This window comes from Malus sylvestris, chromosome 16, assembly GCF_916048215.2.
Source record: "Malus sylvestris chromosome 16, drMalSylv7.2, whole genome shotgun sequence".
Classification (NCBI taxonomy): domain Eukaryota; kingdom Viridiplantae; phylum Streptophyta; class Magnoliopsida; order Rosales; family Rosaceae; genus Malus; species Malus sylvestris.
In genome coordinates this window covers 12,362,915-12,389,452 of record NC_062275.1, presented here as the reverse complement: position 1 = coordinate 12,389,452, position 26,538 = coordinate 12,362,915, and the positions used below count along the sequence as shown (strand labels likewise).

Here is a 26,538-nt window from a genome sequence, read left to right as displayed (position 1 = left end):
TGTCGTTATGCAAAAATGTTGGTTGTAACCGACGGTCGTCTATAAATACAGAGCTCTAGAAGAGAGGCTTCTTGCTTTGTGCGTGTGTCATGAGAAAGCTCTTTTTTCTCTCAAAGTTTCTACAAGAGGCAACATAAACATGTGTGGTGGTGCTATCATTTCCGACTTCATCGCCGCCAAGCGTGGCCGGAAGCTGACGGAGAAGGACCTCTGGTCGGAGCTTGACACCATCTCTGACCTCCTCGGCATAGACCACTCCAACAGCATCAACAAACAGCCTGAGGATTACAAGGTGGTCCAGAAGCCCAAACCATCAGTCACCAAAGGTATCTATCTATAGATATAGATAAATATATATACACACACACACACACAATTTTTTATATATGGCATTTTCTTTACTGGGTTTTGTCTAGAATTTTATCTACTTTCTTATAAAGCTTGCATGATTAATTGTATTTATTTCTCAGAAGTCAGAACTTGTCTGTCTCTTCTGTTTGCTGTGTTTCTTGCATGATTTTTTTTTTATCTGGTAATTGTATATGAATAAAACTTTTCACTAGATTTTCAATTAAATAACTGAGTTCTTTGTGTATATTTTGTTGCTGTTTAGCTGCACTAGCTTTTAAATAATTGAGTTCTTTGTATATATTTTGTTGCTGTTTTTGCTGCGCTAGCTTTTTCTCTTAATTTTCTGGAATATTTAGAAAGTTTTTTTTTTTTTTGAACAAAAATATTTAGAAAGTGTTTAAGTATTGTATTTGGCTAGAATTAAAATCTCCAATTAATTAAGTTCAGATGAGTATGGTGCTCTAATTTAATGATCACATAACTAGTAATTTATATTAGTAATTAACCATATTCTACCACCTCTTTGTGTTTATTCATTATTTGTTTTAATAGAAAGTTAGATTTCAGTGCAACTTTCCTGAAAGATCAAAACGCAAAAGATTGAAATAAAAATATGATTTTCTCTTGATACCGCCAATTGTTTTTGTTTGTAAATTGAACAAATTAAAAAAAAAAATCAAACGACAAAAATTAATTCAGAAGAAGAAAAGAGATGCAAAGAATTTATTTTCCTTGATTGAAAGTTGCTTTAAAATTAATATTTTTGTCTTCTCGTATCTTTTTACTGAATTAACAAAAGAAATGCAGTAATTAACTTATGATTGGTGTGGTTTGATCGGAGTAGCGACAAGTGATGCGAAGCCCAAGAAGGCCACCGGGGCAGCTGCCGCTGCTGCTGCAGAAGGCAAGAGAGTGAGGAAAAATGTGTACAGAGGAATAAGGCAGAGGCCGTGGGGCAAATGGGCGGCTGAGATTCGCGACCCCCGCAAAGGCGTCCGAGTCTGGCTCGGCACCTACAACACCGCCGAGGAAGCCGCCCGCGCCTACGACGAAGCTGCCGTGCGCATCCGCGGCGACAAGGCCAAGCTCAACTTTTCACAACCACCACCCTCTTCACTGCTTCCACCTCTGGCTCCGGCTACGCCGCCGCCGACAAAGAAGCGGTGCATTGTTGCTGAATCAACTCGGGTGGAGTCGACTCAGCCGAGTTTCCACACCGGTTCTTACTATTATGATACATTTTATCAGGGTGACGGTGATATGTATGCTAAGAATGAGGTGGCGGATGGTGACGGAGGGTATGAGCTGAAGGAGCAAATATCGAGCTTGGAGTCGTTCTTGGGGCTGGATGAGGTGGTGGCGGAGCAGCCGAGTCAGGTGGTGAGTGGAAGCGGTGACTCGGACTCGTTGGACCCGTGGATGCTGGATAACCTGGTGACGCACCTGCAACAGCAACAGCAACGGGGGCAGTTTCTGTATTAAGGCAGCGGAATTGTTCTAGCTGTATGTTGGTATAGCTAGAAAAAATAAATATTAATTAAATTATGAATGTATGTTTAATTCGCGTTTGTGGATTGTGACTGGGTTTATGTCACGTGTGTTGTTGTTTTTTTTTTTTTTTTTTTGGGAACAAAGTCATGTGTGTTGTTTGCTTTGGTGTTTATCTTTAAATACTAATTAACTGCTTTTGTATTTGTGCATGTTATAATCAATGCGTTTCGGTTTGTCAATGTTGAAAGTGTTTATCACTATGTTTTTTTTTTTTTTTTGAAAGACTAGATAAATTCATAACCAGGGCCGAAGCCAAAAACAAAGGGAAGCTTACCAAGAGGCACCAACCAAAGGAAACAAACAGAAAGCAATGAGGAAGGGAGCAAAGTCTAAAGACGCAGCACCTAGTGCCAAGCGTCACTCCCCTCATCACCAAACTACAATTACGGAGGACAGGGGAGGCCATCCTTGTTCAAAATATGCACCAACGAAGATGGGGGATGGTTAAGCCAAGTATAACCGCACATCTCCGTGTTACTTCTCAACACCAAACGGTCCGCCGCCTGATTGGCCGATCTCGAAACCCAAGACCAGCGGCACATCTGAAAGGCATCCTGAAGCCTTAAATTTTTTGTCAACGTAGGATAAGCCTCCCAGCTGCCAGAGGACAAATCATGAACCAAAGCAGAAATGTTCTCTTTAGAATCCGATTCAACAATAATTCTATGCAAACCCATAGAACTAGCAAACTCACACCCAAACCAGATGGCAAGAGCTTCTGCCACAGCAACACACGGAGCAGAAATCCTCAGCTTCCGCGCTCCAACAAACTTGCCTAGAGCGCATCTGGCCACAATCCCTACACAGCCCACAGCCGAAATGACATCCCAACTGGCGTAAACATTGAGCTTGATAAACATGGAATAGGGCGGGGACCAACGCACCACCCCCAAAGGGGAAACCTGCTGAGGCGAAGAGGTCCCCACAGAAAGACGGGAAGCCTCCAAAAAAACAGCATCCGAAGAGGAGATAGACAAAATAACTTTTTGAGGGTTAATAGCCGTCTGGTTATATAGAAAATTACACCGAGCAAAAAATATATATAAAGCTTTTGCTTTATAAAAGCGTTTTTTTAAGAAGTAACGCTTCTCTAGCTAGGAAGCATGAGAAGCACTTTTAAGTAAGTGATTTTGTGTCACTTGGTATTACGTTATATTCTTTTTTATTTATAAGGGAGAAATTTTAAATTCGATTTTCGTCAAATGCAAATTTGAATTATATTATTACTAGTTTAAGGTAAGGTTTATCTCACTTCCACACGCCCTTAAGGTATATAATATTTTGTTCAAAAAAAAAAAGTAAGTGTCTTTCAAGAAGCATGGCATTTTTAGTAAAGGTGTACTATTCACACACCTCTTTTTATTTCTTACTCACTCTCTTGATTTGCGGCGTCAAATCGAATGAATTGAAGAATATCAATAAACTGAAATTAATAAAGGGTGTAAAAAGTAAAAAAATATGTGTGAATATCACATCCATTTTAATAAAAGGTTTTTGTGTGTTCCTTGATGACAACACTCAAAAAAAAAAGTAAGCGATATTATGATAACATCTTGTTTTCTTTTTCCATTTTTAGAAATTTAGAATTTAAAATTCGTTTCTATTACATTTTCACCAAAAACTTTTTTTTTTAATTTCAATCTTTAGTTTTCAAAATTTTATTTGAAAAGGATTTGAAAACTATAATAATTATAAAAATGCACCTTATTATTGCTAATTTTGTAAAATTCTCATTCTACACTCCTCATAAATGTTTTTTTTTCTTATAATTATAGAAAGTTTGGAGTGCCAAATGAGATTTTTAGAGTGCTAATAATAATTCTCTTATATAATAGATAATAATTTTTACAAATTCATGAAGAAATCACTTAACAAAAAGTGGTGTTTACACTAGGATGCATTAAAAACTACGAGAAGATGTCAGTATGTTTTGTTGGCTATAATATTATTCACTACAAGCAATGTTTTACACTAATCTACATTAAGAAGAAAAGAAAAACTTAAATTTGAAATGCAGTATGTTAAAAAAAACCCCAAACCACCAAGTTCAATACACCACCTATTTGTTGGCTATTATGTTATATTGTTGTTAACACGTTTTGCTATATTTACCGACAATACTATAAAAATAGATAGGGAATTCTTATTATCACTCCAAAATTTTTATTTGGCACTCCAAACTTTCTATTATTAGAAAGAAAAATACAATTGTGAGGAGTGTAGAATGAGATTTTTTGAGTGCCAATAATAATTCCCAATAGATAATATGTTGAAAAGATAGTAAGGGTGGTGTTTAGATTACATGCATGATGCATCGTCATTCTTGTTGTGGGCGAGGAAGAGGATCCTCTCTAAAATCAAGGATGGAGCCAGGATTTTTTTCTTGGGTGGGCTCGTTGAAATTAGTACCATAAAATCATATGTTTATTTTTGTCTTATATAAAATTATATAATAATCAATATAAAAGAATAACAATAGAATATAAGCAATTCTCAAAATCATAACCCTAATTGACAACTTCAAAGACCATATAAATAATTAACTTACTAAATAAATCAAGAATAAGTAAATAAAAAGATTAAGAACGTACCAAAGGTTCCATTCATTGGAAAATTGGAACAAAAAGTAAGGAATTGTAGAGATGGAGATTTAATTGTGAACTAAAAAAAATTCTCTTTCTTTTCTTGAATAAGAAGTAGAGAGGCTAAAGTGCATAAGATAAATGGTCTTTTTCTTTAACTAATATGATAGAATGGGAGATATAACTAATTTATTATTATCAGCATAAAAAATATTATTTATTACATATCCTCTACTAAATATACATGAAATAATAACATGTATTGGAGATGAGTGGGCTATATAGGCTACATGCATTAACATAAGCCATTAAAGCATCAGTTTAAAAAAGGATAGTGTTATTCACACACCCTTATTGATTTTTTTGTCATTGATCTTCATCAGTTCTTCCGATCCAAAAGCCAAAAACTGAGAGAGATGTGTGAGAAATAAAAATAGACGTATAGATAGCACTAAACTTATAGAAAACCTGTCTGGGATACAGCCCACCTTAGCCTTGTGGGTGGCTCCGCCGGTGTCTAGAATCCTCATATCCTAACCGTTTATCGTATATTGTGAAATCAGTTTTTTTTTTAAGTTATATTTATGTTTAATTTTAAATTTTTTAAAAATTAAATAATTTCTAACCACACAATGTACGATAAATGATTAAAATATGAGGATCTCTATGATCCCCATAATTTAGATCAGGTTGGAATTCAAATCCGTGGGCGAGCGACTGTGTTTGCTTCGCAAATCGCAAAATTAAAGTTGTTATGCTCCCATCCATGTCGATTCATGTATCTGATTAATATATGTAACATAATACATTTAAAATACATTATTATACTCATAATGATTATTATTTAATGGCAGCACGTACGAATATACGTGCAATTATAAAATGTTTGGAATGAAATTAAGGAGAATCAATAAACTAATTCAAGCCGGCACAAATAAATAATAATAATAATATGGCAGGAAGTTGATGATGTGACACTAATCACTAGATCGCGGGATAAACTTTTGTCGTATTCTTCCGGTTCCGGGTATCCGATCATTCAATAAATAATGTTTTTTTATGCAAAAATTTTAGGAAGTTTTAACAAAACACTTATGGTACTGTTCACTTTTAACGAAAAATAACATTTTTACCTTTAACTGACACTATTCATTATATCTTTAAAAAGTTTTTTTTTTTTTAAGATAAGTTTTTTTAGACTTTTCGTTAATTTTCTTAAAATTTTATGATAAAAAATGTACAATTTATATTTAAATCTTTCATCTAAAGATCATTTCACTATATAATACAACCATATAACTTCTTTTCTCATATGAGAGGGTTTTGAATCTTGGACGTAACCTAATTCAACAATACTTGATAATTCTGGTGAAGTGTTCAATAATTTTTATGAAGTATCAATAACAGTTCCATATTGTAATAATTATCCACGATAAATCTTTGAAAACAAAAGTTACTTTGTTAACATATATCTATTAACACAACTGTGTACTGTACTCTCCACTTAGTTTCATTTATAATGAAATGGATGTGGAGCAAGCTAGTTGGCCTCACACGTAAGTTTGAATTCTCATCTTCGTAGATAAGAGTAGTTCAAGATATTGCAGGGTAGAAAAAGCCTATGAAAGCATCATTCTATTAGTGCTTCATATTTCAGACACAGTTTAGGGAAGAAGAAAATAAGGGAAAATCATAATTCTATTAGTATTTCACATCCACGTCATCCCTACAAAAGTGATAACATAAATTATTAAATAATCATTACATACAGAGAAGTAAATCCATCGTTCCTAATTTAGAAGCAGGAAGGAGAAGCACTTGGACTTTTACTTTACTTGGATACGCTTAATTTAGGGGTGTGCTATCCACACACCCCAAATTACTTCTCACATACCCTTGTTAATTTATATCCGTTGATCTTCTTCAATTCATCATATCCGACGGCCAAAAATTAGAAAGGTGTGTGAGAAGTAAAATGGGGTGTGTGGATATCACACCCCTTAATTTAACGCCCGTTGCAATCCGAGTGACCAACTTGGACCCGGGACCCGGTAAAAAGTTGAAACCCTAATTACCATAGGTCGGTTAGTCGATGAGATTACTTGACCCCAATGGAAACATTAGTCAAATGATTTCCACATTTTTCCTACGCTTCAAGGGACTCCGTTTACTTTTCCTTCATCTTCTAGATTTAATGAAGGGAGGCAGATAGTCTGCCCTCCTATTTGGGTGTCTTTTTCATCTCCTCTTATTTGTTCGGTCATGGTTAAGTCATGTCAACATTTTATATTCTTATTACTTTTTATCTTATTATTTTTATAAAAAAAATTCAATATAAAATATTGACATGGCTTAACCGTGACTGTACATAATAGGAGGGAATGAAAAATGCATCCAAGCAAAATGGCAGAGAATCTGCCTCCTTAATGAAAGGCTATACCATATTTTTAAGGGTTTGTTTGTTGAATTTTACGTGTTTTTGTTTTCAGTTTTCATTTATCTTGGTCAAAGATATATATATATGCACAAGAGAGATTTCTATTTAAAAAAAAAAAAATAATAATAATAAGGGCACCTTCTTGACTATTAATGAAATTGTGTGGTTGAGATTAAATCACAGGTCACACAATTTCATTAAAGTCAAATCTAACGGTCAATAAGGTGTTTTCATTTTTTTTTAAAAAGAGGTATTTATCAATTTACCCCCTCACCTTGTAAGGATTGGCCAATTTCCCCCCTCAACTCTCATAATTAGTCAATTTACACCCTATTGTTAAATTTTTAAATTTTTCATCAATTCTTCTGTTAAGTAAGTATTTGCATTTCTTCCATTAAGTAGGTATCTGCATGATTGCCTTTAAGGGCAAAAAAGTCATTTTACCTACACTCACTTTCTTCTTCCTTTTCTTCAAACTTTCTCTTATTCTTCATTTTATCCAAGCCGAGCCTATTGTGGTTCCACACCACAACCGCCGCAACTTCCCTGACGACGAGGATGAAAAGTCGTATGTTAGATCGAGCACAGTAGCAGGCTGTTCCAGGCGCCCAATTTCAGCCACTCCTTCAGTGGTACCCACAAGGTCCGGACCGGCTCCTCCACCAGCTCCGAGTTCCTCTACCTGGGCACAGTGGCCAACTCGCGCAGACTCGAGGAACGAGTTGACTCGCGCGAAAGTGTTGGTCGAAGGGCCGAAAAAGAAACTCGGAAAGTTGACTCACCAAACCTTCATCCACTTTCGCCGTTTGCTTGGCAAACCTCGAGGCTGAGACGTTGGGAGAATGCCAAATCGGTTCCGACCCATGACCGAGACAATGAGGAAGAGGAAGAGGAAGAAGAGTTCTACTCTCCCAGAGGGTCTTCAGGTGATCGCGACAGCTCCAACAGAAACGAAAACGGATCTGGGTCCAGGAGAGTATTTGCGGCGGTTCCGGGCGGCGTATTTGATGAAAGAGTCAGAGGGTTGCAGACGACAATTGTGGTGTGGAACCGGCTTGGAGAAAAGGAAGAAGATAGAGGTGTAGGTAAAATGACTTTTTTACCTTTAAAGGCAGTCATGCATATACCTACTTAACGGAAGAATGAATGAAAAATGAAAAAAAATTAACAGTAGGGTGCAAATTAACTAATTATGAGAATTGAAGGGGGGAAATTGGTCAAAATCAAGGTATTAAATATCGGTAATATCGGAAATATCGGTAGTCCGAAAACACGGAAATATCGATGGAAATATCGGTAAAATATCGATATCGATAAAAATTACATGGAAACCACGGAAATTGTAAGAAAAACTTGGAAATTTTAATTGAAACTTTGCAAGATTTTTATTTAGTCAATTATCTATTAGTTTATCACAAAAAATTGGAAGGAAATGCATTGCATAAAATTTTACTGATTTAAATTGATTATATAGCGAGCTGGCAAACATTGTGAGTGTAAAAAATATGTAGTAATTAATGAAAAAAGTTTAAAGACACCACAATCATTATATACAATGAATTAGTACAATATTTTACACTTTATATATTGCATTTTTTTTCTCTCAGATAACACACACAGACTGACACATAGCCTGGATATTTTGAAAGCAGGTTTGGATTTTTTTTTTCTTCTCTCGGATAACACACACACACCCCACTTCTACACACACACACACTTCAAAGTGCACCCCACTTCTACACACGCACGCACAAACACACTGTAACAACCCAACCCCAAATTTTTATATATTTTCGTGGTTCCCCAAATAATTATGAAATTATCGTTTTAGTCCCCTATCTTAACCAAATCTGGACCATTCATCTTGATTTCCAAATTCTCTCAAGCTACCACATGGCAGCACCCTAGCACCCTCACGTATCTCTCTCTCTCCCCACCCCGTGAGCTCTTTCTCCTTCTTTCTTCTCTGCACTCACTCTCCCTCTCTCGAAGACCCTCACTCTTTCACCCTTTGACCCACACCCGAGAGCACCCACGCACACCCTTCGTGGTACTCCGTCGACGGCATCGTCATCACCTTCTACACGCCGTCGTCTCTCTCTCTCTCTTTCTCTCTCTCCCGTCGCTGCGCAACTCGACGAAATCCCAAGAACCTCCGGCGAGTTCTTCATGGGTTATGGTTAGGTAAGCCTCGAACCTCTCTTTCCGTGTTGGTTTGTTGCTTGGATGTGATTATTGAGGTTATTCTGTCCTTTTTACCAAGGATTTAGCACGGAATCAGCCCGGGAATAGGCGCACCCATCTCCGGCGAGACCGTGGGTGTCGAGAGGTTTTCCGACCACCACGGGTCGTTTCACGGCAAATGGAAGGTATAAACGCACTCCTCTCGTCTCGTGCTTTTGTTTGATACCTAGATCGGGGTCTAGAACCCTTGTTTGTGGTTGGCCGGAGCTGTAGAAGCTCCGGCGTTCTTCTCCGAGTAGCACGGTTAAAAAAATATCGCGATATTTCCAAAATATCGCGATATTATCGATATTATCGATAATATCGCGATATTTTACCGAAAACCATTTGGATACCTATTTAAATATCCATTACCTGAAAAACCGATAATATCGGCGATATTTCGCCGATATTATCGATATTTTCTTCCATGGTCAAAATTAAGGTTGAGGGGAGAAATTGGCTAATTCTTACAAGTTCAAGTTCAAAAGGTGAATTGATGAATACCCCTTTGAAAAATGGGAATCCCAAGGATTCCTCTCTCTTTCTCTCTCTCTCTCTCTCTCTCTCTCTCTCTCTCTCTCTCTCTCTCTCTCTCTCTCTCTATATATATATATATATATATATATATATATATATATATATATATCATATTATGCTGTTATGCCACTGCCAGGAGGAGACATCAGCTTTCGCGAGGAGTCATATTAGGCCATGAAAAAACCAATACTTGGAATTTAAACGAGATTTTTTTGCAGGGATGTAGATATAGATACAATGGATTTTATTAAAAAAAAAAATTTGGAGCATGGGAAGTATTTTATTTTATTTTTTGAAGTCGAGAAATTGGAAAAATTGTAAAAAAAAATCGGTGCGAGATTTTTCGAATTCGTAAGTTTTGAGGACCTTCTAAAAATCATATACTAACTGTATGGTGCGGATTGTGCGCAGAAATTATCAATAAAAATGAGACTTGACATTGTTTGAAGATTTTCGAAGCGTTTCGACATGCCTGTTGTGCAATTTGGCATGTCTAAGTCATATAGACGGTGGAAGAAAGAGGGCGGCGGAAAAATAGTCAAAGAAATGCTTCTAAAACAAGTACATGAAATGAAAATTTGATATTGAAAATATATATTCTCCTACATTCCTACCTCCACCTACTCAATTATCCATCTCTTTCGTGCCTATCGCATTCCCTTTTATCTCTAACAAAAAATATAAACACTAAGAGCTAAAAACGCAATGGTTAACAAACGAATCCTTAACTATATCTCATAATCACGAGTGCCGAGTAATATCCATATCATTAAACGAAACTATTAACTTAAAACGTTAGAAAAACACAAGGTCGGATGTTTAGACTTGTTAGTCTTTTTTTTAAGGTAGAAATTTCATTAAACAATAGAACCAAACGTGGCCAGAAGGCCTCAGTCGAAGACCCCAACATCCGTTAACTGTTTTGGACAAGGGAGACGGAGCCGCCACCAATCCGTCAAGAGGAGTCACGAAGCCCTGAAAAACAAAGTAAAAAAGGGATCCAACCCCAACAAGCAACAACCAAAATTCACCCAAACCCGCACATCTTTTCCTTAAAGCACAATGTCTCAACAATTAGGGATGGAAAGCTGCAACTTCACGGCACCAAGAACTGGAAAGAAAGGGCAGAGAAGATTGGGAGTATAGTGGAAAGGAAGAGGGGAGAGAGGCCGGCCCCAGCCAAAGCAAGGGACCGGCGGCTAAGGCTTTTGCAGATTTAGGGTTTTTTTCTGAAAGAGAGCAGTACGTGAATCAGTAAAAAAGAAGGTATTCATTGGTCAACGCCAAAAACAAAGTAGGGTAAGTAATAAGATTAGACAATTGCTCCCAAGGACAAGAAAACTTAGAACCCAGAGACAAGAAAACTTAGAAAAGGACTTAATAATTATTAATTGTAACTTTCAAATTAGATCACGACTCAATTAATTCGGCACCACTCGCACCTTATATTAGTAATGTATATAAAAACGCTAACGCTAGGAAAATATTACACTCTTTTTTTTCTTCTTCTTTTACACTTCTCTGTTTAAACATTATTCAATTACTTAACTGTTTATTAGCGAGCGGGTCTCTTTGTATGTGTTGTCTGGAAAAAAGATCACACGTATACTACCAGGAAATAGACTAAAAATTGAGGTAAGTCCTTATGATTCAACCAAAGGGTTTTAGGTTATCCGGAAGGAATGGAATGACTAATGTGATTTGAAACCCAATTCCAATATGATCCCCATGCTTCATTAGCCCATACTGCTCCTGATCCCAATACACCCAATGCCAGATAGCTGCCAAAAAGCACAAGCCCGAAAACACATTCTCCTATCTTAAATAAGGCCTGAACGGCGGCATAAAAGCCTTGGAACGGCAGCCACGCCTGATTCGTAAATCAATGGACAGTCTTGGTCCTTTTGAAAATACCAGTGTAAGTGACACCAAGAAATAAAGTGGGGTGATCCAGATTTTTCGCGGTTGTACAAGAATTTGACTCATAGGGCTTCCCTCAGCTCAGTCTTTTTGGTTCCGGACAAGGCTAGAGCCAAGCAGAGGGATGGAGTAGGGGACGGTTGGTGAAAGTAGGCACGAGTGAAAATTAAGGAACCCGCGAATATTGGCAAAACTACAACTAGCGTTAACCAAGGAAAATTATTCATGGTAAAAACAAGATAAACCCGCTCTTTGTATGTGTTGTCTGGAAAAAAGATCACTCAATGATTATCCCTTGCCCGCACGCTAGAATTTTGGTAGATAGAGATCCTGTAAAAATTTCGTTCAAGAACGGGGCTACAAAGCGCCCAAACCCAAAACTCATGGAAATGGAGTTTTTGGTACCGATCAAGCAGACGTTTTTCGTTGATTTATTCAATTCGATTGTCAAATAAATAAAAATGTATAAAAGTTAAAAAAATAATGTGTGGGAATAAACTCCCGAAAAACTATTCAAGGTCAATTCATATACACGCAAGTTGGTGAAGCAATTTGACAGAAGCATTGAATAATGTGGACTCGCATGGAAAGATGCATGAACCAAAGCAAATAAAATCCAAGTGGGGTCCTTAAGCTACGATTCTATGATTCTACGACAGTTGAAAAACATATTTTATGTTGCCTTAACAGCCATTATTTTTTGTTCTCAGTTTTTTGTTAATCATATACAAGGATGTCGCCTGAGAGTTCTTCCTATCACCACCGTATCTGTCCATACATTCTTACAAGTATATAATGCCATCAAAGTATATGTGATCAGAACCATTAATAAATCACTATATATCGATCGTCTCTGCAAAAATTCAGTTAAAACTAAAGTCATTTGTTCATCGAACTATATAAACATAGAAGAACGAAACTGATAAAAGCATTACAACCGTCTATGTATTTGCTACAATAGATTGACTAAACAAAGATGATCTTTACAAAATGATTTATAATGTAAACAGCTCTATCATAAGCACAGAACTCTGCGACTCAAACAAGAATAATTTTGAGTAGAAATTCCTACTCATTCATGAGTAGCCAAGCATTTTTCGATAAATAATTCACAATATGACTGAGAAGCCGGAGATAAAAAAAGGGCGATGAAACACATCATAATCTATGAATAAAGGATTGCTCAAAGATTGAAATCAACATTAACTTAATAAACAATGCAGTTGATTCTATCGCAGGTAGTGATGATCTGATCAAGTTCATGGTGAAAAGCTTCAAGATATCAAAACACGACATAAGACATTACAGAAACTATTAAACTATTTAGTGCATCATTTCTGTAGTGCTTTTTATTTGGACTTTTCCTTGTAAACAGAACAAAAGCAGGCTGCCATTTCATCGAGGAAAGCTCCAATGACAAAGCAAACCATCACACAAACAAGAAAAGGGACCAAACAAAGTAAAAAAGACGACAAGGTAATGTCAACTTGCCTCCCGTTCATCCCCCCCCCCCCCCCCCCCCACCCCCACCACCCTCTTTTGGCTTTAATGCTCTACCAACACAGTGTGCGATCAATGAAACCAACTTCTACCTTGCCCTATCGATGATTGCAAATACCAATACTTAACTCATGCTTCCAAAGTTGATATAACTAAGCAATTCATTGGCTTACTTTATTTATTGCTCGGTACCCTACAACTCCACTCGATTAAGCTCTTACTTATACAAGATCCTGTGCTGCTATTTAATATGTCCATCGTTCTAAAACACAGCGATAATAGTACAACGGAAGAGTAAGCATTTTCAATATCGAAAGCCATATATAAAATCAGATAGAAGAACAGTTCACTCCAATACGACACACACTTTCAAATCAATATGATAGTAGATACTTAAATCAATCCATTAGAAAAAGTCACCTCATATAGTGCATATGATACCGAAGACACTGATACCACAAAACTGCTCTAGCCAAGACTCGCACGTTAAACATCAAAGAAAGAGGTTCCAGCAAACTACTATCATAGAGAATATAACGGAAGAACTAAAATCTATACAAATGCCTCTCCAAGACTGGACTAAATTTTCCACAAGCAAAGTAAGCTTCTTCTATCTCCACCTCCGGATAGGGTCTAAATTCATCAGCTTTTTACCCCAAAAAAGTCACTTTGAAATGCTTACACTCGATACTTTCCAAGAAACTCTGCATAAATTATCATCAGAATCCTCCGACATTATACAACTAAGTATGCTTTGTATAAATCTATACTCTAAAATACACGCACAGTAACTACGTATAACTCCACCTTTGGATAATGATCTAAAGTCTCAACATCAATGTTTTACTCTGAAAAGTCACATTTTGAGATGCCTATGATCAATGTTTTCCAAGAGAATCTGCATAAATTATAGTCACATCCTCTGACTTTATACTCAGCATGCTTCCGCCTATGTTTTACAAAGAACTTCATGCTGTAATCCTAAAAGTTGGCATTAGCTCACACTCACACAACCATCAACATAGATGTATTTCACAGGAAAACGAATTCTTAACAGAAGCCATCTATTTTTATCAACAAAGGCAATATACCAGTGAAACAAAACTACTCTCAGCAATATTTCCTGTTCAACTTTATTTATTGAAACAAGTTCCAGCGAACTGCTATCACAGACTTAAATAAATCAGGCGTCACCGAGACTGGAAAGCACTTTTTCGTAAGTGCGGGAGCTTCTTCTATCTCCAACTCTGAATAATGGTCCAAATAGTCTTTTCATCCTAAAACTATCACATTTTGAAATGCTTACACTCGACGCTTTCCAAGCAAATCTGCATAAATTATCCTCACAATCCTCGGGCATTATACAACTCAGTATGCTTCTAATATAAATCCAAACAAAAGCATCGCCAACTTCTTATAACTCCAACACCGGCTAAAGGTCTAAACATCGATATTTTACTCTTAAAATTCACATTTCGCAATGCCTACAATGAATCAATGTTTTCCGAGAAAATCTGCATAATCTATTGTCCGAATCCTCTTAATATTGTACAAGTCAGTATGTTTCCACCTATTTCAAATAAAGAACTCCATTTTGTATTCCTAGAAGTTAGCATTAACTCATTCTTACATAATCACCAATTGTCCGAATCCTCTTATATTGTACAAATCAGTATGTTTCCACCTATTTCGAACAAAGAACTCCATTTCATATTCCTAGAAGTTAGCATTAACTCATTCTTACATAATCACCAATTTCGAAAACAGAGATCTTATTCAAAGGAAGATTGAAATGGTAACAGAATAAGACCATCTATTCATAACAGTTGAATTATTAACAGAATAAGACCATCTATTCATAACAGCAATGGCAATACACACACACACACACACAATATATACAAATTCGATCCCTCAAACGAAAACCCAACCAAACGCACAAATTAGAACCGAATTCTTCCCCCATTTCATACATTAAGCATTGAGAACGAGACGGTACCGAATCAGCAGACCGAAGTCAATCTCATGGGCACCTTCTCTCGGTCAGTATCCCCCAACCCATCCGCCACAATTTGAATCACCCTCTTGAACGCGAAGTGCACGCAATTCGAAAGCGCAATCCAACACATCACCTCGTAGACGAAATCGAAAGCCGGATCGGACGGCGAGGACGACGAAGACTCATCCCAACTATTCCCTCCAAACCTATCGAAATTCCAACCCCCGCCCCCGCCTCCACTGCCGCCCCACCCTCCATTGAAAAACGGACCATCTCCGCCGAAAAACCCGCCATCTTCCTCGCCTCCATCGTTAGAATCGTCGCCGCCCGACGATCTCCGTCTGGCGCGACGTTTTTTGCGAAGGAGGGTTCGGGTTGCGGTTCTGGTAGAGTTGGGCCGGGCACGCGGCGGAGCAACAGCGTCGAAGGGGAAAACACCGGCGGAGATCTGGGGGACTCCAATGGACGGCGAGGATTGATCGGTATGATTGTCGGTGACGGAAATTTGATTGTTGGAGGTGAGGTCATGGTGACGGGTTAGGAACTTGGCGAACCCTAGGCCCTGGGCGGTGGTGGCGACTGTAACGGTGTCGTATAGGAGAGAGATGTCCATGGCCGACGAATTCGATTTGTGGGTAAAGTGAATCGTCGGAACCCGTTGGGAATTTTGGAGTCTAAAGCTAAAAAGGGGTGAATTTTGGTTGGGAAATTTTCCGGGAAAGTGCGGGAAAATAAGGAGGGCAGGCGGGAAACGACAGCAAAATGCCGAAGAGTGGAGGGAATTGGTGACAGCTGTTAAAAGGCCACGTGGTACCCGTTGGCGGGTGGCTACCGTACAATTTTGACATGTCGGAGTCGAATTGCCTTTGCCTCCAACCTGGTTCGGGCCTTTGATGACCCGACGAAAGTCCGAATAATTTGGACTGGTTCCGGGGTTGATGGTAGCCCTGTATCTTCGGGGAGTTCATGATTCGGGATATTGTACGGATTCCCTCCTCTTTGTTTTTTCGTTCTTTTTTTGTTTGTTTGTATAATCTGTCTTTTAAATTTCTAGTTTCATTACCATAAAGAATAACTAAAAGAATACTAGTTTTCATGATATCAACTGATTCTTGATCTAGTGTTGGAGCCATAAGTTTAGCATAGGTCCCAATGTCTCAATCTAAAACTTACAAAAATTATTCTATCGTGTGGTGAGTGTGGTATAATGTCGTCATTTTCATTTTTGTTCTTTCTTAAAACTTAAACCACAAGTCTCTCTGACTTTCTTCCTCTGTTCCTCCACTGATCCCTCATACCAAAGTCCTCATCAAAGCTCACAAACAACGGATTGCCTGAACTCTATAGGAGCCACTCACCTCTAATCAAACTCTTGAAAGGAATTAAAGTATAAAAGTCGGATTGGAGTCTTTAGCCTACGAAAAATTTTGAAAATCATAAATATAACACTAAATGTTTCTACATGAGAAAAAATGTCAAGATGAGTTTGGAACCATTATGATCCCTTGATAACTCCGTTTTCTATTAATCAGTGGCGTTTGTCCTTTTAGGGTGCGTTTGTTGCACCGTACTATCTCGGACTGGACTAGCTTTAAGGACTAAGCTGGACTGCCTTAGACTAGATTAAGTTGGACTAACTTAGTGAAGCGTTTGGTGCAATGTCAAACTAGGAGCAAAATAATGACAAAAAAAAAACCATGATCTGTAACAAAATATTCTCATCTAATGAAAGTTTCTGCATAATTAACCAAATTCTTCAATTTGCGATCCCAGAAAAAGCAAAACTACTGAAATCATTCAATTTGCTCAAACACTCCAAATTGCTCAAAAGCTCTAATATCCCAGAAAAATCAAATCCTTCAATTTGGTATTTCACAGACAACTCACAAATCCAACCCAATTCACATAATCATTTTCCTAATATACGAGAGTTCATCTCCTTCATAAGTCCTCTATTTATTTTCTGCTCAAGTAGTTACTTGAAGATTTGTAGCCGAATAGCTCTTCAATAACAACAACAAATTCCTTCTCGACCTTCCATCAAATACTTTGAAATCCTCTGTAGTTGTAATCCTTCGAGACAAAACGTAGAGTGCCCAACCCAGAACCGTTTAACCTGTTCAAAATTCAAAAACCCAATTAGGGATTCCACTCGGAAGGAAAACTGAATCCCAGAAAAAACGAATTGAAAACCTAGAAAAATCCAATCCCAGAAAAATCGATTAAAAAACCCATAAAAATCAATTCGAAAACCCAGAAAAGGGAGAATACTTGCAAATCAAGTCTTGCAGACTTGGACTTTTCAGATTCATTTGAATCGTTTCTGTCAAACCCAGGTGCAGACTTGGGGATTCTTGTAGACTTGGAAATTCTTGCAGACTTAGAGATCTTCTGGACAGAAGAAAGGGAGGAGGGAGAGAGACAGTGGGAGGGCAAGTTCTTAGGCTTGGGGCGAGGCGAAGCGGGGAAACGGGACTAGCAATCCCCTCCTTTCCGGGGCTCTCGCTAAGCCCAACTAACAAAGGATTTAGTCGGCACGAGTCCGGCTCAATCCCATTAAACTCAATCCCGGCTGGCTTACACCAAACACACAGAATAATAATCCTACCCAAATAGTCCAGTCCAGTGAAAGCTAACGAGGCCAAACAAACACCCCCTTAATGTTGCAAAAAGCCTCTTAATTTTTAATTTACAACTCTCTTATGAACAATTTTAAAGTGGGCTAATGGGCTCGAAGAACTGGAGCCAATATCCTGGGCTTTTGGGACAGCGTGCTGGGTCTAAGGTAGCCCACATTTCCAAACTCGTAAAAACCCTAACCTTAAATATGCTCATCCCCGACCTTAGTAACAACCTCCAAGCTTCCTCCTACCTGTAAAACCCTAGAGGTAGCAACAATGGTGTCGCTGAAGCTCCAGAAGCGGCTTTCTGCCAGTGTCCTCAAGTGCGGCCAAGGAAAGGTCTGGCTCGATCCTAATGAGGTCAGCGAGATCTCCATGGCCAACTCCAGTACGTACCCCCTTTTTTTTTTCTTAGGGTTTCATCCAATTCGTTTCAATTGGATTTTTTTGGTTATTTATTGGGTTTCGATCTGAACAGTTTGGAATACTAGAAATCTTATTTTTGTGAATTTGGATCATTGTAGCGAGTTGATTCCGATTGGGTTTAATACGTTATTGCATCTACATGGATAGTATGCATGTTATAGTCACGGTGTTTAGTTGATTAATTTACCCAGTTGTTTAGAGTAACCAATTGATTAGGTTTATCAAAAGAAATGATTGAAGTATGCTTTCATTTGATTTGTCGTAACAGTTTGCGATGCGGTCCGCCTGGTCACAGTTTGGATTCTGACTATTGTCAAGTCAGATTTAGGTTAAACCGTTGAGCACTTGGGCTGGTATATTTGTTATGGCAGGATAAATGCTCGGAACTATTTTGCTTATTAATGTCCCGAAAGCACTGCATTTTGTAGTTTTGAAAGGTTGAATGACGGGAAAGTAAGTTCAAGAGATGCTTGATAAGTTAAAGTCCCGGCTGCAATTGTTCTGCATTTTCACAATTCCCCTTTTTTCACCGTAGTTTACGCAACTGAAGTAGGCTTTCTAGTTTTTCCACGTCAGACCAAGTCTCTTTTGCCTGTAGGTTTAATTTAGACTGATGTGATTGATGGTGACAATAACTGTTTTGCAGGGCAAAACATCAGGAAATTGGTTAAGGATGGGTTCATCATCAGGAAACCAACAAAGATCCATTCCCGTTCTCGTGCTCGGAGAATGAAAGAGGCTAAGAGGAAGGGTCGTCACTCTGGTTATGGTACGTGGGTTTGAAACACTGGCGCAGTTCATTTTGTTTTTCAATTGTTTCAGCATATTGTTGTCATGTTACTGTCATATTTGATTCTGCAAACCATCTTAGTTTAGATTTCTTTTTCCCATATTCCTACTCGAAGGACATTGTAAAGATGATGTATTTATTAATGTTTCCAGGTAAGCGCAAGGGTACCAGGGAGGCAAGGCTGCCCACCAAAATCCTCTGGATGAGGAGAATGCGAGTATTGAGGCGCTTGCTCCGTAAGTACCGAGAGTCCAAGAAAATTGACAAGCACATGTACCATGACATGTACATGAGGGTGAAAGGTAACGTCTTCAAGAACAAGCGTGTGCTGATGGAGAGTATCCACAAGTCAAAGGCCGAGAAGGCAAGAGAAAAGACTCTGGCTGACCAGTTTGAGGCCAAGCGTGCGAAGAACAAGGCTAGCAGAGAGAGGAAGCATGCTCGCCGTGAAGAACGATTGGCACAGGTTGGTTGAGACATTAAGAAAATCATTTGAAGTGCCTTTTTTTTTTACCAACAGTAATCTATAGATGGTTAGGAAATTGTCGTGCTGAATGCATGTTGATAGTTTGTAACTCAAATTTTCAGACTTTAATTTTCTTTTTCGTGTCCTGATGTTGCAGGGACCTGTAGAGAAGGCAGCACCAGCAGTTGCACCCCAACAGTCTGAGTAAGTTTACTTGAAATCGTGTGTACATTTGTAGGGCACAAGGATCATGAAATGAGACATTTCTGTTCGTTTCTGCAGGGGAGGTGCGAAGAAAGCAAAGAAGTGAGTATTGACAGAAGAAAGCAAAGAAGTGAGAAGCGGCAGGCCTTTGCCCCGAGCACTGAAGAACCAGAACTCTAGACATTATTGCTCCTAAGTGTTATTTCCATATACAAGTTCTATTTTGTGAGCTACTTTAATGTATTGTTGTTGCAAATTTTCCGATCTAAGCCGTATAACTTTTTGAGATCCAGTAGTACATTTTCTTGAATGTTGAATGCTGTGTTGGTAACGTTGTTGAATATATCAGTCTGTATGTTAATGCTAAATGTGAGAATGCAGTTTGATTGAGAATGATCCTTCTTTCGGGCGAAGAATAAATGGGTATATCGCATCCATGCTTATCACTTGCGCATTGGCATGTGCTTTTCTGCAAGACAATGCATCTTTGTTTCTTGTTGTCGTTCCTTCTAGTTACTTTAAACGATCTAGTTACAGGGTCATATCTCGTGAATTGATGAAAGGGGGTGGAGGCGTCGAAGGGGCGATGCCGGAGCTGTGGTTTCGACGGTGTTTAAACTTTTGAATGTGTTTAGGGGTGAAAATTGATGTTTCTGTGCTTCTGAGTACACAACAGGTCCCTTTTTGGTTCCTTGCTAAATAAATTCGCCTTCAATTTCTCAACTATTGCCACTTCTGACCTTTACCATATCTTAAAAACGTTTGAACATTGATGAGACTGCATAATCCAAATTTCAACCAGTCTTTTGAAATTCCTTTCCTTTTAGACTGCATTCACCATATCTGATAATGTTAAAAAGGCATTCATTATTATTTTTTTCTAGGGAGGAAATTAGACTTAAGACTCACTATGAACATAAGTTAAGCTTGTTTGGAATTGTTTTATTTTTTATTTTTTTAACACTTGAGAAAATTGTAGCAATTGTCCCTCAATTTTAACCCAATCGGAACAATGGTCTCTCAACTAAAAATTTATGACCATTGGTCCTTTAACTCATCAAAACATACAACTATAATCATTTTTGTCAACTTTGTCAGAATTTCGACAAAATGAGTTATGTTGAAAGGACTTTGGTGGCAGGAACTTTGGTGGTGGAAGGAGTTGAGACCGTTGTCGATCTGTAGGCATTTGGGTGTCGGGAAGTCATCGAAGGAATTTGAAGTTCTGGGTTTTGATGGAGAGGTTGAGAGTTGAAGGTTGAAGGGAATGGCTGCTTTGATTTCCAAGACGCAGCAAGTTCAAAGCTTGCTGTGATTTTGGGTTGAAGGTTGCAGAGATTGCTAGGTGGTGGTGGTGGGAGGGGACCCAGGTGGATGGGGAAGAAAAGTGTGAGGGAATGGGTGGGTCCCATGCAAAAAAAAAAAAGATTTTATACTTTTAGTTATTAATATTTAATTAATTTTTTAGTAAAGAGTGGGCCCCGTCTCAAGCCATGTCACTATTTAACGGAAGAATTAACAGACAAACTAACAGGATATATGAAATTGTAACAAATTCGTAAGATGAGGTATGACATTGACATTTTTTAAAGATGATGTATGAAACCGTGAATGACCCAATAGTTAAGGTAATTTTATGTAATTTACCCAAATTTTAAAAAAATAATAATAATTTCAAGTGCTCACTGAAAAATGATTTGAAGTGCTTCTTTCAGAAAGGATTTAAGTGTTTAAGAACTCATAACACTTATGTGAGGATGTGAAGATAAAAGAGTCATATGCTGGTAAAAGGAGAAACCTTGCAATGACTTATAAGAGGTTGGACTACTTCCTATATTGCCAACTGATTTTATGGTAAGACCTCGACTTTCTTCCAATTATTTTTTTTCAAACATGGTGTTTGTACCATACTTGACCAATCCTGAAATTACTGAGCACCGGTCAACGTTATACCGTCAAGGACCCATAAGAGTTTCCCTACAACCAGGAGGCCAATCACAACGCGACACGTGTCGACATCAGAAACCAATCATAGCGCGACACGTGTCAACATCAGAAGCCAATCACAACACGACATGTGTCAATGTCAGAATGAAACTAGAAACTCTCTTCTATATATAGAGATCATTATCTCACAATATTTTCAAATTTTATTTGTACTAAATTATTCACTAGTACTCACTAAAGGAGAGCTTGAACCTATGTACTTGTGTAAACCCTTCACAATTAATGAGAACTCCTCTACTCCGTAGACGTAGCCAATCTGGGTGAACCACGTACATCTTGTGTTTGCTTCCCTGTCCCTATCCATTTACTTACTTATCCACTCTAGTGACCGGAGCAATCTAACGAAGGTCACAATGAAGAATGAGGTCCTTCAGGAGTAGTATGAGAAGCTCTTTAAGACACTCCATGAAACTAGGTGTACTCAAACACGCGAGCTCGTTGCCCCTATGGACATCAACCATCATCTGGGTACCCCCCAACACGGAGGGTCACCTCTCTTTGACATGGGTATCCCTGATGAGGAGCGAGCTAATCATCAAAACATTGATCAACCTGAAACTTTTCTCAACCCAGATGCTTCGACCCAAAGCAGGAGAAGTGGAGGAAGACACCTCCTTGCAGAAGGGTTGGAAGGATCGAAAGCCATTTATTGTGATTGACGAGACTTCCTAAAGCAACGTCGAGAGAATCCCCTCCACATATGCTCGAAGATCAATGACCCAAGGGTTTTTGAAAGACTCGGTCCCCTTCCATGACCCCAAGCCCGCTGCCAATCTAGGGAAGGAACAACAGGTCCTAGAGGAACATGAAGGTACAAGGGACTCTAAGGTATTCCGACAGACTTGCCCTAGAAGTTAGTACGGCGAGTCCAAGAAAAAACCATACGCCTTTGCTCAAACTTTCTTACTTCCAAGAAGCGATGGAGACTTACGAAAGAAAATTCCAGTGGTACATGGCTCCACTCAGGACTCCATTGTCCTACAGCTCATTGAAGAAGTAAACAAGTTGAAGGCCGAACGTCAGGCCGAGATACCTGATTGGAACCAACCCAGGCCTGGCCCTTTCATAAGGAGGATCCTCGACACCCCTTTCAAGCGAAGACAAAACAAAAGCTTGGTTTACAACTACATATTGGAATGGAGGACCCAATTGAACACCTTAACCTATTTGAGTCCACCATGGCATATCAGATGCACACCAACGAAGAGTAATGTATTCTCTTCCCCTCCACCCTCTCTGGCGGAGCTCTAAACTGGTATTGCCATCTTCCACCTAAGACAGGAAACTCATTTAAGGAATTGAGGAAACTATTTGTTTCTGAACATATCTTTCAGACCGATCGCTTGCATTCTACATATGACTAGTACACTATTCGCCAGAAGCCGGACGAGTCACTACGAGAGTATGCCGATCGCTTCAGCCATGAGTATTCTCGCTGCGCTGAGGCAGATGACAAGACTGCCCTCAAGGCCTTCACGGCAGGCCTACGTAATTGTTTCTTCAAGTACATGATCAATGCCAACACTTGGAAGACTTACTCTAAGGTGATGACACATGCTTACAACCACGCCTTCGTCGAAGAAATGACATACCAAGGGAACCCCCATATGGTTAACCCCTATCAACAAATGGGAAGTGGAAGTCAAGTTCTACCAAGTGAGGAGATCTTGGCCATTCAGACACCCATTGCATCATCTCCTTCCTCATTTAGCTACTCGCTCAGTCACCAAACGTATCTGTCTCTTGGTAAGAAGAAGGATTTTTACTCTCAGCAAGCCCATTACAACAAGAAAGATAAAAGTTCGTATCAAGACAACCAGGGGTGAACGTACCGCCGACTATTATAACTATGGGACCAAGCCTCACTCTTTCAAAGTGGAGGACTAGGTACTGAAGGAAATGCTATTATAAGAAGGCATACACATTACAAATGTTTTGACTCTCAACCACTTGAGATCATTTGTCACACAAGTCATTCAGCAAATATTTAAAGAAGAGGGAATTCAAACAACTTCTTCTAAGTCTTTTGCGTTCCTAGCACTGGAACACTTGGTCTACCCTGACCTACCCTTATACTCCAACTCAGAGCTTCAACATGCATACTTTGACACAAAGTATGTGATACTAAGTGTTACAACCAACATGGTTCACATATCAAAAGCATGGATCCCTTCATGCATAGCAAAACATTCATAAGCATCACTCATATCAACCAACATAAACATCATACATTCAAACACATTCATACATAAACATTATACATTCCAACACATTTATACATAAACATCATACATTCCAACACATCCATACATAAGCCAATTGTGCTTCGAAAGGGTTCAACATACTTTGTGTCTTTAAGACTTGCTACAATGTGCTTCGACACCTTGCCCTTATTCTCACCAACCAGGTGATGAAATGTGAGGAAGAAACTCATCTTCATGCCACCAACAAGATGATGAAATGTACAACCCGTACTCTTCTTCATGCCACCAACCAAGTGATGAAATGTACAACCCGTACTCTAATATCATTTGGCAACTTGCCACTCATGCCACCAACCAGGTGAAGAAAGAACTCATCTTCATGTCACCAACCAGGTGATGAAATGTACAACCCATACTCTCCTTCATGCCACCAAACAGGTGATGAAATGTACAACCCGTACTCTAATATCATTTGGCAACTTGCCACTCATGCCACCAACCAGGTGAAGAAGAAACTCATCTTCGTGCCACCAACCAGGTGATGAAATGTACAACCCATACTCTAATATCATTTGACAACTTGCCACTCATGCCACCAACCAAGTGATGAAATGTACAATCCGTACTCTCCTTCATGCCACCAACCAGGTGATGAAATGTACAACCCGTACTCTAATATCATTTGGCAACTTGCCACTCATGCCACCAACCAGGTGATGAAATGTACAACCCGTACTCTAATATCATTTTGCAACTTGCCACTCATGCCACCAACTAGGTGAAGAAGGAACTCATCTTTGTACCACCAACCAAGTGATGAAAGTAACTCACCATTCATTCCACCTACCAGAAAACGAGTGGTACAACTTGTACATGTGAACTCGTAGCATTCACAAATAATAAAAAACCCTCAAGCTTGACAACTCAACTAGGGGAGCACTTATGCCCAACAAGAGTTATAGTCACTAATAAAGTCTTATTGCAAGCCAACAATAATTTCAGTGCATGGCATACAAAGATCAAGCTATTCAGCCATCTTGCATCTACTTCAAACATTTCCCCTCTGTAACAATGCAAACACTACAACTCGTAGAAAGCTTCACACACTCTTCATCAAGACAGTGTGAAGTAAAACCAATTTATGGTGCCAACAAGAGCTTCATCAATGGAGGGCAACCACAATTCTCAAAAGCTTCACACACTATTGATCAAGACAGTGTGAAGCAAAACCAATTTATGGTGCCAACAAGAGCTTCATCAAAGGAGTTCAACCACAATTCTCAAAAGCTTCACACACTCTTAATCAAGACAATGTGAAGCAAAACCAATTTATGGTGCCAACAAGAGCTTCATCAATGGAGGGCAACCACAATTCTCAAAAGCTTCACACACTCTTGATCAAGACAGTGTGAAGCAAAACCAATTTATGATGCCAACAAAAGCTTCATCAAATGAGTTCAACCATAATTCTCAAAAGCTTCACACTCTTGATCAAGATAGTGTGAAGCAAAACCAATTTATGGTGCCAACAAGAGCTTCATCAAAGGAGTTCAACCACAATTCTCAAAAGCTTCACACAATCTTGATCAAGACAGTGTGAAGCAAAACCAATTTATGGTGCAAACAAGAGCTTTATCAATGGCGGACAACCACAATTCTCAAAAGCTTCACACTCTTGATCAAGACAGTGTGAAGCAAAACCAATTTATGGTGCCAACAAGAGCTTCATCAAAGGAGTTCAACCACAATTCTCAAAAGCTTCACACTCTTGATCAAGACATTGTGAAGCAAAACCAATTTATGGTGCCAACAAGAGCTTCATCAAAGGAGTTCAACCACAATTCTCAAAAGCTTCACACACTCTTGGTCAAGAAAGTGTGAAGCAAAACCAATTTATGGTGCCAACAAGAGCTTCATCAAAGGAGTTCAACCACAATTCTCAAAAGCTTCACACTCTTGATCAAGACAGTGTGAAGCAAAACCAATTTATGGTGCCAACAAGAGCTTCATCAAAGGAGTTCAACCACAATTCTCAAAAGCTTCACACACTCTTGGTCAAGATAGTGTGAAGCAAAACCAATTTATGGTGCCAACAAGAGCTTCATCAATGAAGGGCAACCACAATTCTCAAAAGCTTCACACACTCTTGATTAAGACAGTGTGAAGCAAAACCAATTTATGGTGCCAACAAAAGTTTCATTAGAGGAGTTCAACCACAATTCTCAAAAGCTTCACACACTCTTGATCAAGACAGTGTGAAGCAAAACCAATTTATGGTGCCAACAAAAGCTTCATCAATGGAGGGCAACTACAATTCTCAACCCTTCGAAGAAATTTCAAGACTATTCGAAGCAAATTCAATTTATATGGTTCATCCAAATCTTCGACTACTACAATGTATGACTTGCATCACAATCTCTTGCTCAACAGTGTGGAAGCAAAATTTGTATATGTTGTCTCTCCCACATTTTCAAATTTCTAGTTTCCCAAAAAAAAAAAAAAAGGAAATTCAACAAAGCTTCACCTACAAAGCTTCAACTCCAAAGCTTCATCTACAAAAGCTTCACCCACAATAGCTTCACCTACAAAAGCTTTACCCATAAAAGCTTCATCTACAAAAGCTTCACCCACAATAGCTTCACCTACAAAAGCTTTACCCATAAAAGCTTCACCAACAAAAGCTTCACCCACAAAAGCTTCACCCACCATAAAAGCTT

General features: G+C 38.7%; 3 protein-coding genes and 1 long non-coding RNA gene across 5 annotated transcripts; 2 read left to right on the top strand and 2 right to left on the bottom strand.

Moving 5' to 3' along the window:
• The first annotated feature begins 61 nt into the window (after positions 1-61).
• LOC126608240 (ethylene-responsive transcription factor RAP2-3-like) lies at positions 62-2,043 on the top strand. Of its 2 annotated transcripts, none has more exons than XM_050276097.1 (2): positions 62-326; positions 1,196-2,043. In XM_050276097.1, the coding sequence occupies exons 1-2, from the start codon at positions 140-142 to the stop codon at positions 1,831-1,833; spliced, it is 825 nt and encodes a 274-aa protein (XP_050132054.1). In that variant the 5' UTR covers positions 62-139; the 3' UTR covers positions 1,834-2,043. The 2 variants fall into 2 exon arrangements, with proteins under 2 accessions (XP_050132054.1, XP_050132053.1); XM_050276096.1 differs by having other exon boundaries at positions 1,193-2,043.
• A 12,816-nt stretch (positions 2,044-14,859) lies between these two features.
• Positions 14,860-15,859, bottom strand: LOC126608244 (uncharacterized). The gene has a single exon (XM_050276100.1). It carries the CDS (start codon positions 15,714-15,716, stop codon positions 15,108-15,110), a length of 609 nt encoding a protein of 202 aa, XP_050132057.1. The 5' UTR covers positions 15,717-15,859; the 3' UTR covers positions 14,860-15,107.
• A 1,084-nt stretch (positions 15,860-16,943) lies between these two features.
• On the bottom strand, positions 16,944-17,705 carry LOC126608246 (uncharacterized). Its single transcript, XR_007617807.1, has 2 exons — positions 17,375-17,705; positions 16,944-17,219 (listed from the first exon to the last, which is right to left on the bottom strand). It is a non-coding gene; the product is annotated as an uncharacterized LOC126608246 (long non-coding RNA).
• A 239-nt stretch (positions 17,706-17,944) lies between these two features.
• On the top strand, positions 17,945-20,003 carry LOC126608242 (60S ribosomal protein L19-1-like). Its single transcript, XM_050276099.1, has 5 exons — positions 17,945-18,112; positions 18,797-18,919; positions 19,093-19,406; positions 19,564-19,610; positions 19,689-20,003. The coding sequence occupies exons 1-5, from the start codon at positions 18,001-18,003 to the stop codon at positions 19,714-19,716; spliced, it is 624 nt and encodes a 207-aa protein (XP_050132056.1). The 5' UTR covers positions 17,945-18,000; the 3' UTR covers positions 19,717-20,003.
• The last annotated feature ends 6,535 nt before the right edge of the window (positions 20,004-26,538 follow it).

What these genes read in the sequence shown, in the direction of transcription:
- LOC126608240 (XM_050276096.1), top strand. Translation starts at nt 140, where the DNA reads ATGTGTGGTGGTGCTATCATTTCCGACTTCATCGCCGCCAAGCGTGGC. An exon ending in CAAACCATCAGTCACCAAAG is followed by an intron (nt 327 to 1,192) that starts GTATCTATCTAT and finishes GTTTGATCGGAG; the next exon opens with TAGCGACAAGTGATGCGAAG.
- LOC126608244 (XM_050276100.1), bottom strand. Translation starts at nt 15,716, where the DNA reads ATGGACATCTCTCTCCTATACGACACCGTTACAGTCGCCACCACCGCC.
- LOC126608242 (XM_050276099.1), top strand. Translation starts at nt 18,001, where the DNA reads ATGGTGTCGCTGAAGCTCCAGAAGCGGCTTTCTGCCAGTGTCCTCAAG. An exon ending in GGGTCGTCACTCTGGTTATG is followed by an intron (nt 18,920 to 19,092) that starts GTACGTGGGTTT and finishes TAATGTTTCCAG; the next exon opens with GTAAGCGCAAGGGTACCAGG. An exon ending in GTTGCACCCCAACAGTCTGA is followed by an intron (nt 19,611 to 19,688) that starts GTAAGTTTACTT and finishes TCGTTTCTGCAG; the next exon opens with GGGAGGTGCGAAGAAAGCAA.